This window comes from Triplophysa dalaica, chromosome 3 (assembly GCF_015846415.1).
Source record: "Triplophysa dalaica isolate WHDGS20190420 chromosome 3, ASM1584641v1, whole genome shotgun sequence".
Taxonomy (NCBI): Eukaryota; Metazoa; Chordata; class Actinopteri; order Cypriniformes; family Nemacheilidae; genus Triplophysa; species Triplophysa dalaica.
The window spans coordinates 5283140-5303378 of record NC_079544.1 but is presented as its reverse complement, the minus strand read 5'-3'; the positions used below and the strand labels follow the sequence as shown (position 1 = coordinate 5303378).

The window sequence follows — 20239 nt, the reverse complement described above, 5'->3', positions numbered from 1 at the left end:
GTTCTTGACAGCAGAAACAGGCCGAGTAGACGATTTTTTGTTTAAGAACAAACTATCTGCAAAATAAATGACGGATGTTACAATATTTTTTAAGCAATGTACTCAAAAGTACAGACCAAACTGTTGTAATTCATCTGTATTTCCCCCCACATTCCCTTTCCGGCTTTCAGTAAAAGATATGCCGTGCTGCAGAACCCTATGGCCACATCATTAAAGTAGTTACAAGATTCCGGGCAGTAGAGAGCTTTGCTGGAGGAGATGGCAGTATTAAGTGGGTTGACAATTTAAATGTCAATGTCAAGAAGGCAGTTGAAACCGGCACAGGCCGCGTGTATAATTAGCAACTGCCAGAGGTTTTAAAACCTTCCTCTTTGCCTCTTTCAATACTGTTACTTTCTGTCTTCGTTCCTGCTCCGACCACCCCTGACTTGTGGTGACACTGCTGTCATAAGAGCGTGAAGCAAATGAATGCAAGTCTAAATGCCTGTCTCGGGTAACCCTTTACTTGCGTTAAAAGCGTGGAGGCCTGTGCTCTTCCACCTGTTTTTCTTTTCTTGTTACAAATTAAGTGCAGAAGGTGACAACGTGTCAATATGGTGCCAGCAGTTTTTGTTGAAAATAAAGCGATTTCCACATTGAATACTTGTTAATGGTCATACATTGTAGAATGTTTCTTGGGAATGGGCGTTTGAAAATTAGTAGATGCTTTGCATTTAAACGCAAATGGTAATTAATTTACATGGAACCTGATTACTGTAGTAAAGGGGATAGTACTTAAAGGAGTAAAGTCTCTATTTAAGATAAAAAAATCAGGTCTCTTACTTGACTCAAAACGGTAAGGTTTCTCAGGATATCAGTTTGACTTCATTTGACATTGTACTTTAATGTTAAAACAAACATGACCAAAACGAAGCAAAAGTGAAATATTCATTTTCACTTACTGAATAGAAAGAATATAGGAACTTGCATTAGTTAAACCCAACAGTTTTTCAGACAATAGCCAAATACCTTGCACTATTATTTGATTTATTTTAGCTTTTTAAAGATCTATGAGGCAAAAGTGTTGATAAACGAGTTTACAGATGGGCTTTCTGCTAAATTCTGAATGCAACATGTTGCAAAAATACTCTGAACTCAACTTTCATGTCGCTTCTTGGAGAGGAGAGCGCAGTTTTCTGCTCACTGTGGATGCAGCATGAATGCTGGAACCTGTTAAGATACACTGTGTAATAAACAGCATGTGTGAAACCGGTCTTTAAGTTTTTTTTAAGACTTAAGCGCAAGCACATCAGCTTCTTATTTTCATAAATAAAATTGTGGGAAGTAATTCTATAAATCACATACTGTACTTATAAGATGTAAGACATGTTTCCTCCTGCATTAATCGGATGATTTCTTTTATACAGATTTCAATCAAAATGTTAAACGTTGAATGGGTTTTGCTATTTATTGTATTTTTTTGTACTCCTTAAGATAATAGAGGGTATGCACATGACGTCACCTTTTCCACGTGTACACGGCAAAACACGCTCCCTTGTGGGTTTAAAAACTCAGCAAAATGGCTGCTTAGTTCTTACAATATCAGAAAAATGCACTTGCGCTTTTGTCCATGCGCTTAGATCGTTAAAATAGGGCCTAATAGGCACATACTCCTATAAATTGTAAATTTAGAAAAACTTTAAATGCTGTGCCTCCATAATTTATATACGTGCTCTTCATGTTACTCCACACATAGGCTATTCATTTGAAGTTCTACATACACATTTCCTGAATTATAATTCCAGACCAGTAACCATGAAATGACTAGTATGTGTCTACAGTCATTCGCTTCACTGCACTGCCAGTTGAAGAACATTAGTGCTCCCTTTTTTTTTCTGAGCTTTGTTTTAGCAAAGACTGGTTATTATGTTTGACCTTTCTGCATTTCAAAAACACATCCTCGGAGTTCATTAATCTGGAAGGTTACTTGCAGGGGTCTTATTTAAAGCTCCGGTCCCAAACCATGTGAAATGTTTGCTACATGCAGCAGCTATAAATAAACCACTAACACTTCCAAGTTTATCTGAGATCTGGAAACAGCCTCTGTCAAATACACACCTGAGCCCCCATTTAATAAAATCACATCGCCGCACATCTCCAGTACAGCCGACACAAGTAAGAGCAGCACAGCTGCAGCGTCGTTCTTCTGTAGACCACAGAAACTGTCGTACCTTTCAGATGGATTTTATTTTCCGGGCTGTGCACTAAGACGGAGCTGACGGAATCCAGGCTGTCGTAGTTACTGCATCCGAGAGGCCCCGTCCTGGTCTCCGTTACCTAGGAAACAAGGAGATATTTTAATACCTTATTATCGTGAACATCATGCACCTGTTTGGTCCTCTTCAGAAAGCTGTGGAGTGCCGAGCATATGCTGTTGTCTTAAACAACCAACACGCCGGTGCAATAAGCCTGAGTCAACAGTTAAATGTCACCAAAGCTCATTTCAGCATGTCACAACCCCACCAAAATGCTCACTTTGCAGAGCTCTGTAGACACCCTTGTATTAGAACCAAATGCATTATTAATTTCAAATCTGCGGCAAGCCATGTGCAGTGAATCTAGTTTTAAACATAGGAAAACATCACGGAGTGTATTGTATGTAGTGTGTCAGAACAGGTATTTCAGCAGCGACTTTTCAAATTCCGCAACATTTTGATTAAATTTTGTGGCTGGGGGAAAATAAAAAGCCTTAAAGGATAGTTCACCACAAAATTCTGTCACCATTTATTCACCAAACCTGCATAAATGTCTGTGTTCTACTTAACACAAAGGAAGATATTTGGAGGAATGTCAGTAACCGAGCAGATCTTGCCCCCTATTGACTCCCATAGTATTTATTTTCCCTACTAGGCATAAATCAATAGGTCTGGAACAATCTGTTGGTGAGTAAATGATGACCGAGTTTTCATTTTTGGGTGAACTGTCCCTTTAATAGGTATCTTGCCTATTAGTGTCTCTTGATAATAAGTGATCAATAATCATTGGTACATCAAACTGCACCCTTGCAAATATAAATCAATGATTTATAAAGGAGGAAGTGTTCTGATAAAAATGGATAAATCCTTGTATAATGTGATAATATAATATTATTTACTGCATTCAAAAATTACATTCGATTTTTATGATTCAATTTTGCTGCTGTCCTTCTCCATATTTCATGATTTTCATTTTGTTGCCATAAATCATTATTATTAGTCCACCTTTATGCTTGTCACTGGGTTTTACAAATATCGGACCGATAAAACGTATTAAAAAGTGCTTGTCAACTTTGGCAACAACGTATTTAATCATTTAACAAGTGCGGTGTTCTATACCATTTCCTGAAAAACAGTGAATTTAGACATCTGAGGTTTCAGAGGGAGAGTTAGGATTTATTTAATATATTTTTATTATTGATGTGCCAATCCTGCATGAAAGGTATCTGAATAATTTCAACTGAAACGTGACTGACATATATTGCATTTGATTTAGAGAGTGAATCTTCAATTCAACTCGGTAATCACTTTAACACCTTGTTCAACAGTTTGTTTCAATCGATTCTTTGAAAAGAGCCTGTTTAAAATAAACACTTATGTTAGCCTAACAGATCAACAACAGAACACGTTTGAGCTACGAACAATGTGAAAAGACCGCATGCTTGCTGTTCTCGTTACGTATTAACATACATTTTCATGCTCTTCACAAAACCAAAGGTTACTTATTATAAACCATAAACGATACACGTATAAACGTTTTCTCTGACCAATGTCTCTGACATTTATGCCTGAAAGTTATTTTCATATGTACTGAAGATGTTGATAGACGCACAGATTCACTTGATCTGATGATGTACAAACTCCAAGCTTTTCTTCCCTAAAACTCTACAGAATGTTTTGCATATTTAAAAGAAAAAACACCACTGAATCCCATTTGACTATTTTATGTTGCATTCTACCTTGGCTATGGATTTCATATCATGTTTTCAGGAGAGCGCCTTTAATCATTTTAAAACTTATGACACAATAAACCTGTCATGTTTAAAGCTTTCAAAATGATCTGTTATGCTGCAAATATCTTGCAAATAGAGGTGTATTATGCCTCGCTGGCACAAATATCTTTGATCTTTATTCAATTTTGCACTGCCGGTTTTTGAAGGCTGGTGCCGCCTCTGCTATGATAAAAATGCAACAAAATGTACGATTTTACACATCTATTTTAATCCTGCTAATCCAACACAAAAATGCAGAGGATTTGGGACCATGTCCTCATAACGCCATCATTAGCTATTCTATTGGTATGGCTTTTCAAACAAAGTTGTTTCTTTAATGGAGGGCTATGCTTAGACACATTGTTTTTGGATGCTTACCATGTTTGTCTAGATCAGCATTTTTTCTGATGTTTCCAAGCTGTTTAAACATGCAGTGTCCATACAGAGTTTAAAAGTACATGTTTAAAGAAACTTTTGTTATTGATTAATAATGGCGAGTGCTTCTATTTTACATAACAGCTTATCGCTTACCTGTCACAATTTATCACCACATGACTTTAAATAGATCCATAGCCTTATTACTTCTACCGTGCATTAATCTTCCATAGATCACCAGTTGAAATTCAGAAAATATCAAGTCTGCTCGGTCATGATTACACAGTTTCGGTGTGCGAACATGTGTGCAAACACATTCACGATGTATCATTATTATTTGTATTATCCTTTTATCTTCCCTTAAAAGCGTAAAATAACACATGCCCTCATGCCTCCCATCCCACTGTAGCATTACATTTGATCAGTTGTCATGTGTGATTGCTTACTGCAGCTCTATTGTCCGATCACAGTGAGACTTCAGGCTGTTTACTGTACTTCACACATAAAACATGACACTGATCCCTATTACTGTCCTCATAAAAAGACGCTTTTTGCATAAGAAAATAATTCCTTGATGATCTGTGGTAAGCACGTCTGGAAAAATAAACAGCTCCCTGAGTTGCAAAAATCTGTCGTTTTATTCCATACGTTTTTCATATACAGCGGTGTCCAAAATCTTTAAGGGAAAAATGCCTTTTTTATTCATTTAAAATGAGAGAAACTGAGATGCAGACGTTGAACATTTTAAATCAAAGGTAAGTGATGATATAACATGGTGCCATTTAAAGGTTTTTTTGCAAAAACGATGCTCTTTGGTAACACTCAAAGCTTCATGAAACATCCGTCCATAATTCTACTGCTCACCCAAATTGTTCTGGTGATAATAGTTTAAAAAAAAAAAAACTTTTATTGCGCATTTTTTTGAACCAGTACAGAAGTATACACAGATATAAATACTACATAGCTTGATACTTTATTCTCTGTGAAACAGCAACAAACTATAAAGAGGAAGATAAACAAATAAATCTACCAATTCCATGCTAAGCCACATAAGATCTCTGTTTATTACTTTCCTGTCACCCTGCTGTTTTCCTCCCCAATTGTGTACAGTATATTGTTTGTCAGCGGCACTTAATATTGACAATATCTAAGACCTTTATTAACAAAACGCCATCTTACCTGCCAAACTAACCAGATAACGGACATATTCCCCCCAGCATCCTCCAATTGTGTCATATTATGTCTCATATTTACTGGAAATGTTTCCCTAACATGCTTTCTTAAGGGCATAACAATGGAAACGGAACGCTCTCATCATGGGGATCTCTCATCTCCATTCCACTAACATCTCACGTCATCCAAGGGCCCAAAAAACTTCCACAGAGCACAGAGTGCAGCTCATACCTGTCAATACAGAGGCTGAAGGAATGCATACGAATGACGCGTTAATCTAGAAACTGCCTCTGTCTCTTCTGCGTGAAGCACACGTGGCTAAAGACCGCAGATGTGCTGTGGAATTCAGATGTTTAGGAGTTCATGACATCTGACAGGACTTTAAGTGCAGGTTCAGAGCTTCATTGTATCTGACAGCTGATGGTTATGCGGCACTGTCAGTCAGCTCGACCAGTGGCGGCTCTCGAGTCGAGGGGCTCTACACAAACATGCAGAGTTGTGAGCTCTCCCTGTGAAATACACGCACTCAGGGCCGTCCCAAGCATGGGACGTGGGGCCCTAACTTCACCTTGCTGGTGCTTTTTCTGTCTTAATATCAAATCTGGTCTCCGATTATGTGTATATGTGGTACTAGTGTTCTATTGGTGAAATAAGCAAATAGAATTTTAATGCGTAGTCAATAGTATACATTAAGCTACATTGCATTTGTGTGAGGGAAAACCATATCAATCACTCCTAAATGAATCATCATCTTTCAGAATACATGAACAAGGATAAGAAATTTGCGGCGTGAAACATAACAAAAATAAATATGACATATCAACAAAAAATAATCTTATTTAAGAGGTTTTGCTCATAAAAAACACAATGCATACCTGCTATTACTGTGATGGTTGTACACCGCTATAAGCCCTGCAAACACTTTTCGCAGGAGAAGTGCATTCGACACTAACACGCAGGCATTGCCATTGTAACAAACAACAATACATGTTTGTAATAATGAGTAAAACTATCCTGCAGTTCTTAGTGTGCAGAGAACAAAATGCACGTTTTTAGTTCAGCAGTTTTAGTTCACGCATACTTTACAAAGAAATATTGTGGAGTACCATGATACTTTTATCATATGATACTGTATTTTTACTGATATTATTTAAAAATTTCATGTATAATGTACAGAAAACTGTAACTTAACAACTCTTTTACACATTTTTTTTTAAAACTACAGAAAATACAGAAAAAGACTGCACTTTTACATGTTTTTTCCAGGATTTGTCAACTAAACTGTAGAGAGGAAACATTAAGTCAGAACAAGGGGAATAGGATCGGCCAAAGACCTCAAACCAAGAAACAAATTGGATTGCCAAAGTGCTTGCTCTATATTGTATGTCTAAGTGCCACCCACTACTCTTATAGAGAATTGTATATTTTCTGTGGCTAAGTGGTTAGAGCATGGCACTTTCATGATAGCAACCCCAAGGTTATGGGTTTGATCCCAGGGAATACCCAAAGTAAGAAACAACGTATAGTATTTTAAGTCGCTTTGGATAAAAGCATCTATCAAATGCATGAATGTAAATGTATTAATTGATCACAATACTCATAAGAAAAGAATACTATAGTTTAAACAATTTAATGTAATGCAATAGAAATCCGTTTTTAATGCGTCAATTTGTAAAATGCTGCAGTGGCATAATTCACTTTCACGGCCAGTACCCTTCAGAAACCTTCATGTGAAACGTCCTTTACATGTTTAAAGATGTGTCACCTTTAATGTCATGTACCGGTAGACTTTTAACACAGTCTGAACAATTTTTCTCATGTTCCTAGACATAGCTAACTCTGAGATGCGTGTCCTACACGGAGGTGACTGTTAATAGTATGTCATTATGACAAATGGTTACATTAAAGAACGAGAGAGTCCTTCATGTCCAGCTGTAGATCTGAGCTAAACGGTAAACTATACGTACACGCAGTGATTTTACATTTCTAAGGTGTGCAAATTTTATCGTTGAAACAAATAACTATTTCAACATTGCAGGAACAAACAATCCTGAGATTGTTGAACTTCAAAGTTCTGATCGCCATTAAACCTGCCTTGAGATCTCAAGTTATTTTGGGCCTTACAGTAAGTGGTCTCTGATTACACAGAGGCAAAGTGTTGTCCCCAGAAGCGTATTCCTGCCTACTGTGCTTTTTGCACTCCATCTCTGAGTGGAGGGTAATTGATCATCCTATATGGTGTTATTGATGAGGCCACTATAACCCACTTCTGCTTTGGTGCCCAATTCATCAGTCTGATTTGCACATAGCGTATAGGAAGAGAGCAGTCAAAGGGGGGCCCGCTAGCCCCGTAACGTCTCATTAGCTCTTCCCAGTCTGAAACACCTGGGAAAAAAGGCGGCTTCCCAAAGTGATGCACTTAAGCTTTGTACGCCATGAAAATGTTGCCTACATGATTTGACGAGATCTGTCCCGTAGTCGCCTCTACTGTTGCCATGGACACTTGTCTCATGCACAAGAAATCACTTTGTCAGTATAAGCAATTGTATAACTTGATTAATATGTTTTCTAATGCATTCGTGTGTTGCATGCATTGGACTCCTTTTCTTGGGAACACAAAGGATCTCTGTTCCAATCGAATGTTGTGTAGGGAAAGCTCGGGCTACTGAAAAGCACGCTGCAGCCATTTTCTTTCTTTTTCACCTGCGTAAAATGCTCTTGCTTTCATAACAAACCACGCTGGTTTGTGTTTCAGACTGAAATACTGCTTTGCCAAAAAAAGGCAGGATTGAAAGTTTGCCTGGTGTTTGACAGAGCATGAAAATGTTTTACTTCATTTTGACCGATCCGCCTGCGCTATGGAAAACGACAACAGATTATCGTGGGTTTAAATTGCAGAGGAAAGCATCAGAAATATTGCATTATCAGCTTGTGTAGCCTTGGCACGCACTCGTAGATCGATTGTGGTTAAAATATGTTTATTCAATTAGAAGTCTAATGCCGAGCAAAAACATCCTCATAAACGAATTAACAAAAGCTCATTTTGTCATCATCTTTGCCGGTAGAAAATATGCTATGAGAAAGTTACGGCTTATATGAAACCGAGCTTCTGTATTCAATGAGGGGTCCCGTGGATCTTGATTGAAAGTCAATAATATCCTTCTTGGCTCACCTTTTAGCTGCACAATTTCGTATACAGCTCACTCTGAGGGAATCATGATGTTGCAGTCACAAATCTACACCCACTCAACAGCTGCCAGCGAGTTATGAGGGCACTTGACACAACATGGAAATGGCGAAGCTGTTTAAAGTGCGAAAGTATGGGCCTTAATTGCGGAATAATTACCATGGCAACAAACATACACCATGGTCCGTAACAGTACACATACGTACAGTTAGATGATTATGAGCTACACTGATTAGCAGCAATTAACACCAGCAAATAACACACACAATTAAATATCAAACATGTTGGATCAAATATGGCGAAAAGAAATGTTAACTGGAATAGTGACGTAATGTTTAAAGATTAGTGTAAAATTAGCCTGTTTAACCTGAACAATATAAGTCGTATTGAATATTACATTAAACGGGAGGAAGCAGTGTCATCCAAATCCCTTTAAGACAGCTATTATACAATTTATATGAGATCATATCTTATCTACCTGAATGAGTGGAAGACCGATATCTTTAAAATCTCATGCTAAGATCCATATAAAAATGCATTGATAAAACCACTTGATAAATAAACTAGTAATAAACCGATTTATCGTAGTGGCTGATTTTAGATTTTTTATTATTCAATTATTAATTATAGCATTTGCTGATACATTTTTATAATCATACGATATTTCTGCATTATTCATTGCGATGCATTAGCATTCTGTCATAAATTCATATGTAAAGCTAGCATTTGGCACACGTAAAATAACCACAGAAAAATTGGTCATGTGATGCGGATATGAGTTGAATATTGCGGGGTATTAATGATACTTTTGAATTCCTGTATATAAAATACATATTAAGTCATGTTTAGCTGCCCAAGATTAACGTATTATCATGTTTTCAAGGGCCAGATTTAAATTAGAAAATTTGAAATGTAAAAATTAGCGCTGAAAGTGGAGTGGACGCAGCTGTTTTTGTAAAGTTTCTACTTCAGTCACAAACTTTATGGGCAGAGAGTATGTAAATGAATCACACACTGTGATTTACTAACTGCGGTGAGGCCACTGGTTGGCGTTCGTCATTGAACTGGTATTTGTGAGTTTATTTTAACGTCCAAAGGCTTAAACTCTGCACTGCACTTGGTAGATTGCGTGTGTCCTTATGTGAAATGAGATACTGCGCCTGTGTTTTTTAATGTGGGTCTTGTTAGTAAATCATTCAAAGAAAATTCCACTCCCATTAGCGCTCTTTTCAAATCATGCTATTCTCCTGTTTTAGTCTCTTTTAATGCTAAGCTACATGCACGAACTAGGCCTGTGATTCACAATACTTGCATTAAGGATGTAACGATATCAAAATCTCACTGTACGATACCACCTCGGTGTAACGGCCACTGTACGGTATGTATTTCACTATATAAAATGAAGAATGATGACTTGAAAATGTGCCATGAGCATCCTCTTTTCTTTATTCTCTAAGCAGAACTGTTGCTTAGAGGTAAGAGTTATAGTATGAGATGGGTCAAATCTCTTTTGTAAAATAAAATAATTGCACCAGATAGACATAGACAAATGTAACATCTAAAAAATAACATTCTAACGTTCTCTATGTAAGGCCCGGAAGACATATCATTTCGTGCAGTCATGTGAACACGATAATATTGAGACAACTTTGCTATTGCCATTACAAGATATCAATAATATTGTTAGATAATATCGAGGCGCATTTACGCGACTGACAAAAGCAGGAGTTAGGCTGAAAACGCCCGCTACATTTTTCAAATGCTCAATGTTTGTGGGAATCAACTGATGGCTTTCCTCAATGTTTCAGCTACAGCATTGCCCAAAGGATGGTAAGCTGTTCACATCACTACAGAGCCCCGCCCCCCGTTGATTCTCATCTGTTGACATTACTCTTTAGACTGTAAAGTTTCCCGGAGCGACCATATTGAGTGGTGCACTTTTCCCCCATTCATAATGTATTAATATCTCTGCAATGTGTTGTTAATGTCTACAGTCTTTAGTTTCGACAGTTACCTTGATGGCAGATGTGGCGATCTGCAGGTGGTGTAGTCGCCGCAGGGTGCTCTCTCTGTCCGTGAAGTACGACGCTGCTAACTGGTGCAGGATTTCCAGGGAGACCACAGAGCTGTTGCCACTGCCATCCGACTTTTTGCTCAGCTTCTGTTTGTCCAGGAAGATTGTGAGCGACTCCTCCCCTAAAGACAGATGCACGCAGAACCAAGTGACACGACAGCTGAAACAACTTCAATACTGGTCAAAAGTTTGGCTCATTTACTCTTTAATACTTTATATTGTTCTTGATATTTTAAAAGAATCGTAAACCTTTCAAAACGATTAAAAAAGCACGAATGTAACTGGCAATTATGTTGTCAAGCAGTTTCTTGAGGTCTTGAAGTTGTTGCCATCTGTTCTTGGCTTTCTGGCAGCTTTTTATTCATTATTTGGTTCAAGTCATTCATTATTTTTCTGTAGGCATACCTTCAGATCAAAAGTTTTTTAACATCATTGAACACAATCCAGTTAAGTAGCTCTAACAGTTTGAACGGTAGCACACATTGCATTCACTTTCTAAAAACAAGGGTCAGCAAAGTGACAGCAAGTTCTACTGCGCCATCAGGCGGTTATCTGAGTGTACCATTGTGTGAGATTCATACGGTCATTTAAAATAAACTGAGATTTTCACACTTTCGGTAGCAGTCATGAAGTTAGCGAAGCGAAATAGATGTGGGGGGAGTGGGATTTTTAAGAGGTATTTTTTGTATTTTTATTGTACAGTAATTACCTATGTGATACAAGGCTGAGCCTGAAATACTCTATAAGAAAAAATCTGCTGGGCTGAAATGAGTCATCTCTACACATGAGTTGATATTAGTTTGAGTCTTATTAGTATTCAAGCAATAAAATTGTCCCTCTATTTCCTTTGCTTTGAGTCATTAATTACCACCGCTCACCGTAGCTTTAGAGCTTCATTCGTCTCCCCTGTCGCTGGAGTTGTGCAGCCTCACTGAATGCATCCACTGATAAGCGACACCATAATTAGTGTCGATATCGTAGAGATGCACTGTAACATATTGCTGTTAAAAGACACCATGAAAGGTTTGAAAGCGCCGCTGGGACAAGCTGCTCTACTTATTATTGGGGTCCGGCGGGAGAAGAGAGAATTACTGATGGGTAAAGTGGTCCCATGGATGTCAGAAACTGCAATTTGGTCAATAAAGCTGCACAATGCAATTGCATGTGTTGTACTTAAAATAACATCTGACAGATATTCAGATAATTGCCTTTTTATTTTGATATTTAGATTATTATAAATCACGAAAGAAGTTTTGACTTTTTCTTGCCATAAAAGTCCTACTATTAGATCATTCTTAAAAAATAAGGACTTCATTTTTAAACACTGAAGTGTCAATAAGTTGTAAAATGCCATTTTCATCATACATTCTAGTCTAAAACATAAAGGGATAGTTCACCCGAAAATACTGTCATCATTTACTCGCCCTCTTGTTGTTTAAAATCTTTCTTCTGCAGAACACAAAAGGAGATATTTCGAAGAAGTTTGGTAACCGAACAATGGCGGAACCCATTCCATAGTATTGTATTGACACAAAGCCAATGCAAATCACAGGGTACTGACAATTTTTGGTTACCAACATTCTTCTGCAGAATACAAAAAGAGATATTTTGAAAAAGTCATACAGGCTTGAACTGACATGAGAGTATGAGGGTACTCTAACTGTTTACACCTATAGAGGGAACATTAATAGATTCAAACACGATAAATGCTGCTCTCCATGTATTTTATTGGGTTCTGTAATGCGTTATACCCTTCAAAGGTGTAAATAGGTCAGTATATTAGTTCTATAGACTGTATTATCAAGAACAAACCCCACAATATTTGCTTACCTCCCAGTGTGGCCGATACCAAGAAATGTGTGCCATATTTCTTGATCAGGTTTTCGTGGATCTGCTGGAGGCTCGGCCGTCTCCCCAGAAGCCTAAGGTTGCGTAAAAATTCCGGCGCCAGAGGCAGTGGAGCTTTGAAGAAGTCTCTCTTCTCTGTGACCAAGCTGTTCACTTTCCAGTGACTAAACTCCCTGCGAGACAAAACAAGCAGAGTTAAAGCTCATCTTAAACTGAAGTATTGAGTGAATTTTGAGGCCCATTTTGTTTCGGAATTACATTGTTAGTCTCTCGTAGAATATAGAAAGCGTGCATGTGTGTGTGTGCATTCATAAGGTGTGAGAGAAATTGCTGATATCAGCAGGAAGCAAAGCTAACCGCGCATAAATATGCATTGGAATTAAATGCTGAATATTGACGCCTCTTTAATGCAGTTTGAAGAGGATTCATCTCCGACTCACAGGAGAGTCTACATGATGCAATTGGTAAATCCAACATTTACGCTTGGCTAAAATTGTTCAGAGTGTTTCCTGGGTAACAAAACCATGACCTTGGCATTGCTAGTGCCATGTTCTAACAGTAAATAATAGAGGCACCCATGCACATTTCACGGTATCTACTGTACAAACATTTCATAAAACGAATGAGAATCCCAATACATGTTTTCCCGAGGTTATGTACACACTGTAGCACAGACCTTTGTTGAACATACCACCCAAAGGGATCGTCTATTGGGCTTAAAACGGTTCGTGGAGATCTCTAAAAGTTAATTAAGAAAAGCAGTGGCTGTCCGACCATAAGCTAATGATGATAGATGATCTTAATTATGGGCCTTTAGCACCAGCTGATAGCACCTGGAACTCTGTTGGGGAGTGGGACAATGCTCTTCTTTTTAACACTCCCTTACCACCAGACACCTGGATGTCTCTGCATCACACCGGCTATATATATTTTTATTTTTATTTGTTGTTTCCATCCTACCTGTCATCCAAGTGCAGTTGAAGTCTGGTTTGTGTATTGCTCCTCTGAGTTTTAAACTGCACATCTGTGCAACCCAGAGAGAGAAGTGCTGATCTGCAACACTCCGCTCTGCTGGATTGAAACGGGGTCTTCTGGCCTGTTTCTATGAGCTTGCCAATCAGGCTGAGGATGGCAGGTGCGCTTTATATAACGCTATTAAAATAAGTCTTCACCTCTCAAACTTTCACTTATTAAACAAGACACATGCTTTCAAAGGACACACGTAATGAACGGTTTGTCCTCTCCCTGCAGGTGGACCGAAAAGCAAAGTCATCATTGTTAGTGCTTTAGAATTCCATGCGGATGAAGGTTAGTGTAATGCAGACTTTGGTGAACAGAGGAGGGGGGAATCTGGAAAGGAATTAGAGTCGCTTTTGTTTTCCCCTGTAAAGCGGTGCTGGCGTTGCATTCTGCTGCTGTGTTTGCGCTCGGCACAATAACAGGCGCAACACGTTCTCACTAATTTAAGTCCAAGTTAAACATTTCCTGTAAGAGTTCTGCAATAGTAATGATATATTCCTTGTCAAGTGGCCAATAGAAGTATTGCTTCAGTGTTCCTTGGTTTGGTAAATTAAACAATGCTCTAAATAGGATAAAGTTTTATTATATCCAAGTTAAACTGAAGATGCTGATGTTACTTTGAAATTAACTTCAATGTTATTTAACAACTAGAAGCCGTCGCACTTAATGCTGTAATTTGATTTTCTAGTTTGGTGCCCTCGGGTCCTCAATAAGAAATTTTAATAGCAAGCACAAATTCCCTTAACAACAAGTGATGAAAGATCAAGAAATATCTTATTTAACTACGTACAGTAACGTATATCATGAGCAAATATTAAAGATTATTCGACTGCTCGATGATAGGCAGTGATGAATGCTGCTCTTATTGTTTTGAAATGGCTTGAGTGTTGAAGATATATGATCTTCCTTCTGTGGAGTGGCTTAGCATCCGTTCCAGAGACATTATGTTCCCACTGTGAGGGCTGTCATACTTTACCTCCATATGAAATCAGATCAGAACAGACGTGGATTTGATTGGAGTGACAGACTTTCAGGCTTTTGTGGGTCTGAAAAATATTTGTTCCCAGTGTGTCTGGACTTTTGTCTTTGAAGTAAATAGGAGATTGTTGTCAACTAAAGTACTGTAAGTATGATAGATTGCCTCTCTTCTCACCAGCTGAAAGTAAGGCTTTCGGTGAAGAGTGATATTTTGGGAATGTGCACTTCCTTTCCTAAATTACACTGCACATTTTTTCTGTTGTCTTTTAGTTTACTGTCTAAAAAATGGTCAGAGCGTAACACTAGCAATGCCAAGGAAATGGGTTTGCTGGTATAAATATGACTTAAAGGTCCAGTGTATGAAATTTAATGGCATCTAGTGGTGAGGTTCCAAATTGCAACCAACGGCTCACTCTACCCCTCCTTCTTCCTTTCGAAGCACTATGGTGGATGACACAGAAGGAAGATGTTATCAGGTTTGAGCTTCATTGCTGGTAGAGATTACGTATTTAAGAAACGCACTCTTTAGAGCACTTTGTCTGTTTAGGACTACTGTAGAAATGACATTGCTTGAAAGGGGAACCGCGGTGTATGCAGATAGAGATAGCTCATTCTAAGGTAATAAAAACATGACACTTCATTATTGAAGGTCTCTATATACCTCAGAAGACATATGTATGTTATACATCCAATAGCGCCCCCAAAGAATTATACACTGAATGCACTTTAAGTTACATTTCCACGTGATGGTACAGTAAAACACAAAAGTAAAGCTGCAAAGAGGCTTTACTCTAACATCCCCAAAGCTCAAAGTCTCAGAAAACTGAAAATAAACATAAAAAGAAAAGACGCCACGTTTTCAACAGATGGTTGTTGAATCGATCTGAACAGTTGGTTCATTTATTTAGTCAAAACCTCCAAATGTCACAATCTGTCTAAATGTCTCGATCTGTCATCTCACTTTTATTGTACTGCATCATGCCACACTTCAAAGGCCTGTTTACAGGACTAAATTATTGGCACACGCGGCTGTTTGAGGGCATCAGCTAGAAAATAAGCTTAGAAACCTCTCCCATCAGGCGATGCATTGTAACAGGAAAGCAGCTTTAACTATAGATTTTTAAAGAAGGATTAGTCCCCAATGTTAAGCAAATAAGAAACGACAAAATCATGCTTTCAGCAAAAACCAAACCTGCACAATGGAAAAATGAAATATCCGCTCAGCGAAAACTCAACGCTGGCGTACGTCAATACGGAGATTCAGATTTGACTCTGATCTATGGGAACTCTCACAATGTTTGTCAAATGCATCTAAAGTATCTCTTTGGCGAGGGATTGAAGTGGCAAATTGCATCTAGCCCGCATAACACAAAAGCGTCGCTTTTCGAAATGCTGTCCCACATATTTTCCCATTATAATCTCCAAGGTTTCCCGCCTTTTGCTTTATTGTTTCTAAATTGTAGACCAGCACCACCTGTATGAAAATTCAGCTGCATTCATTAGAACTCTCGTTTCTTTGTGCCTGACAATTTCCTAGTTTCCAAACACCTAACGCATTCAATCTCAATCGTATATAGCATACAAATGTCTTTTTTTTTTTTATATTGCTTTTGGAAACCATCTGTTACTAGGTTACAGTATTCCCATGGAAAGGCTCCCGTTGGTCGTTGTTGCTTTCACCTCAACGCACCGATGCAATGATGGTCTACAGATAATAGCACAAATGGGAGGTAATAAATAAGACAAAGGTTCCACATGGGAAGTGAAGTGCGTCACCGTTCTGCCTTGCTACGAAGGTAAATAGGTTTGCATTGGTAGTAGTCTAGTTTAATAATAGAGATGTATTCTTCTCTTATGTATAACAAACACACTGAGATGAGACATCAGCATCAAGTGTACCTGCTGAAAGTTACTGCAGTAGTTCTTTTTTATTTGGAAGTATAAACAAATTTCTAAATCTAAATGTTTCCAAAGCAAAAGAATATCTCTCCATTCACCGCAGAAATCCCCACCGGAGCTGGCAGTATGACTAAAGACCATATCATTCTCTCTGCTGGGGATCCTTTGGTACAATGAAACCCCCCAGAGGGGACTTGTGCCCATGGAAGCAGTAAAAGGTACAATCCCTAAGTGAATGTCTGCTGGGGTTCTCACATAACCATTCTCACCTCAAAGACCCAGTTTTTCCTCCAGAAAGCCCTTAAGAACACAATCAGTTTTCATATCAAAGGGCCCAGCTGAAGTCCCATCTTTTCTCTGTGAGGCCAGAGATCTTGTTTACACAATGCACCTGAACTATGAGGCGCATGCACAGAAACGCACCTATGCAGGCATACAATAACCCTGCTGGAATGCACCCACACAGACACTTTGGCCTGCAAGACAACCTTTCAAACCGTGCTGGCAGAAGCCCGTCTCCCTCACACTGAGTCCATCACAGTTCTGCAGGCCTTTCTCCGCCCAGCTGCCGTACTCGTGCTGAGTTCTGAATTTGGTGAGCTGGACGGAGTCGGCTATGAAATGGCGGGGGGGAAAGGAAGCTGGCAAACAAGCAAATTCCTCTGACAAATTCGAGGTCAGTCGCAGTAATGCACCAGCCACATATTTCCCTCCTTCTGTGCAAGTGTCAACGACTATCGATTGTTAAAACACACTGTACTGAATTAATGATGAGAGAGCTACATGTATTGCTTGTGTAATTAGAAGTGGTCAACGGAATAATTACCGGCGTGTTGCTACTGATGTGCACTATTTATCAGATTAATGATGAGCTCTGCTGTAGCTCGATTGGTAGAACATGGTACTATAGTGACGCCAAGGTCGTGGTTTAGAATCCAAGCAAATGTAGACATGCTTAAATCTGAAGTCCATTACATTTAAAACTTGTAAAAAAAACTTAAAAAAGGAGAACATAGTAAGGTTTTGAAAATGTCTGTTTTAAAGTTCAACCCATGCAAAGGTAATTACACTATGTAACCTATCTAGTAATGTCATGTTTCACACAGAGATGACAATATAAAAAGAGAAAAATTGTATCTTCAAACTGTACAGAACTGTGCAAAAATCCTAGGCACTTTCGTATTTTAACCAGTAAAATGGTTAAAAGCTAGTTTATATTTATTTGGATTTATGTATTCTTTATTGTATTTGCATTTTTTGCTGTACTGTGTCAATATGAAAGCCAGTGCTCCACATGGAGATCTGGTCTCACTATAATCGAGAAAGATATAAAAAACTGGGTGCTCACAACAAATATCGATTTGATTTAGTTAATAGATACATTTCTTTAATTGGTAAATGAAATGGATTTATGACTTCCCCACTTTATATAATATAGACTCAGTTTTTTCTCTTTTTTTGTGTGATAATAGATGGATTTGATGATGGCGAGACCAGATGGAGCACTGACTGTTCTAAGATTCCTTAGGTTTACAATACATCTCACTGGATTATTACAAGTAATGGCAGAAGAAATGTTTGGAAATGTAAACTTATATTTCCTAAAGATAAACAACAGCGCAGGATATAGGTAAACGGCGTAAAAACGGCACAATACTATACATTTACAGTCATGCATTTTCAAGATATAATCTAAATCAGTCAGTCGTGCACAGGAGATTATAAGGTTCTATCTGACATGTCTGTCAAAAGTGAGTTATTCACATATCCTTATTCCTTGACAACCTATTTACATTACGTGATGTTTTTTCTTTGCATTATGTACATTTTGGGACTTTTTTTAGAAAACGAACATAACAAACATCCATAAAGTCGAATGAAACGGAATCTCAAAACCGTTCAGAATCAGATACAATCAAAACCTTATAATTTTTTTATAAATAAAAAAGGCGACGATTCACCACTGATGCCATCTGCTACCAACACCATTGGCTGCATCAGACAAAATAGATCCAAGCCTAGACACAACTGGGATGTCAATATTTTTTCCTTATCTCCTGCTATTTTTGTTGTTGGAACTTCTCTATGAACTTTCCTTGATCTGTCACGTGACTGATGGAAGGTCAGTTTATCTACCACCGGATCTTCCTCAGGCAGGAAGCTCAACAGATTTCCGCACAATTCAACTGCCTGCTGTTTACAAAGTTCGGACATCATCAAACTTGTTTGTTTGTTAACAGTAGTTCAAAAAAAGCTTTTCGATTGCACTAATTGTTCCAAGAGACTTTTCTTCAGTGGAGCACAGAGCGTAAATTTGAGCATATTAACATTTTAGTATAATTAAAAGTTGCTTAACGCCTTACTGAAATGTAATTGACTTTAGTAAATAAATTGGGACGGGAGCTGACAAGCTGACAAATGACAATAAAGCACATACAACACCAGAAAAGTGACCCATACAAATTGTGCGTTTTATTCTGAGGCCAGATAATAATTATGTGATAACTTTTCTGGAATTATTGACTGAAATGTTGCCCTGCATTGAACCCCTTACATAAAATAAGGCACCTGCAGACATTTGGTACATCATGTTTTGAGGGAGAATAAATGATAGACAGAGATAGATGAACTGTTGATCTGGATCAATTTAAAGTTTAGCCTCCAATAAGACTCTCTTTAAAACATTTTACAGTATCATAATGAAATACATTTTTCCCGTCATCCAATTTGGGAGCATTTGTTATTTATTCTGCTTCTGTATGTATAAGACTAAATAAATAATTTGTTTCTGTTATATCAATATCTAGTTGAGCCTAATGCACATCAAGCATTTGCGTTAATGATTCCATCTTCACTGTACTAACCTGTAGATTTTATAGCGCGTGGAGAAGCCTTGCTGGAACCGTTCTTTAAACTCGGTGTATTCTGGACAGCGATGGAAGGGCCCTTTATCAGACAGGAGCCAATCCAGCTGGCCGCTGGTCCGACCGGAGATAGAAGAGAAAGGTGATGTTTTCTGGTCCAGACGCTCAGCCAGAGCCAGAAACCAGCTCAGTGGGCCCAGAGGTGCCCAATGCCAGAGGAGCATCAAGAGGAACCATCTAACAACCGTAGCTCTCTGCCAACACAATGCCATCCTGCCTCTGGGCACCTGGCGCCAGCATTCTTGTTCCAATCCCTTTGACCTGATCAGACGCAAAGAAAAGATTGAGTTACAGTGATGCTTTGATGATGGGCGTATTTGAGCATGTAGTATTTAACAATCGTCCATGTATGTACCGATGCAAAAATGCAGCTACAATTCCAAAAACACACCAGTGAGGTAGAATGACACTTAAATACAAAATAAAGCAAATCCAAGGAGAAATGTCTTATCCAATGCAAGACTTTAGTCATTGTCTTATAACTTGTATGGATGCTTTCTCTTCTACAATTGAGCTGATGCGCATTTGGTTTGCGAGTCATGGTAAATACTGCGTTATTTACAACAGCGCTGGGAAAAATGTGAGCCAGAAAATACCGTTTGACGTGTATGTTAAAAAACCAAAGGCCTCGGGGACCTGTATTAATAAATGAGCATAGATTATGTTCAGCACTGGTAGACACAGGCTTTGGGAACAGGGGAGACTTCATGCACCGGTGCATATAATACCAAACCATTAATCTCATACAGGAGGAA

The 20239-nt window shown here is 38.4% G+C and overlaps 1 protein-coding gene across 1 annotated transcript in view; it reads right to left on the bottom strand.

Moving 5' to 3' along the window:
* Positions 1-20239, bottom strand: part of brinp2 (bone morphogenetic protein/retinoic acid inducible neural-specific 2) — an 84129-nt gene that overhangs the window by 32729 nt on the left and 31161 nt on the right. The window contains exons 3-6 of the mRNA XM_056744344.1: positions 19425-19745; positions 12646-12836; positions 10756-10937; positions 2211-2316 (exon numbers count right to left, since the gene is read on the bottom strand). Of these exons, the coding sequence (XP_056600322.1) occupies positions 2211-2316; positions 10756-10937; positions 12646-12836; positions 19425-19696 (751 nt within the window). The 5' untranslated portion in view covers positions 19697-19745. The remainder of the gene's footprint in view (positions 1-2210; positions 2317-10755; positions 10938-12645; positions 12837-19424; positions 19746-20239) is intronic.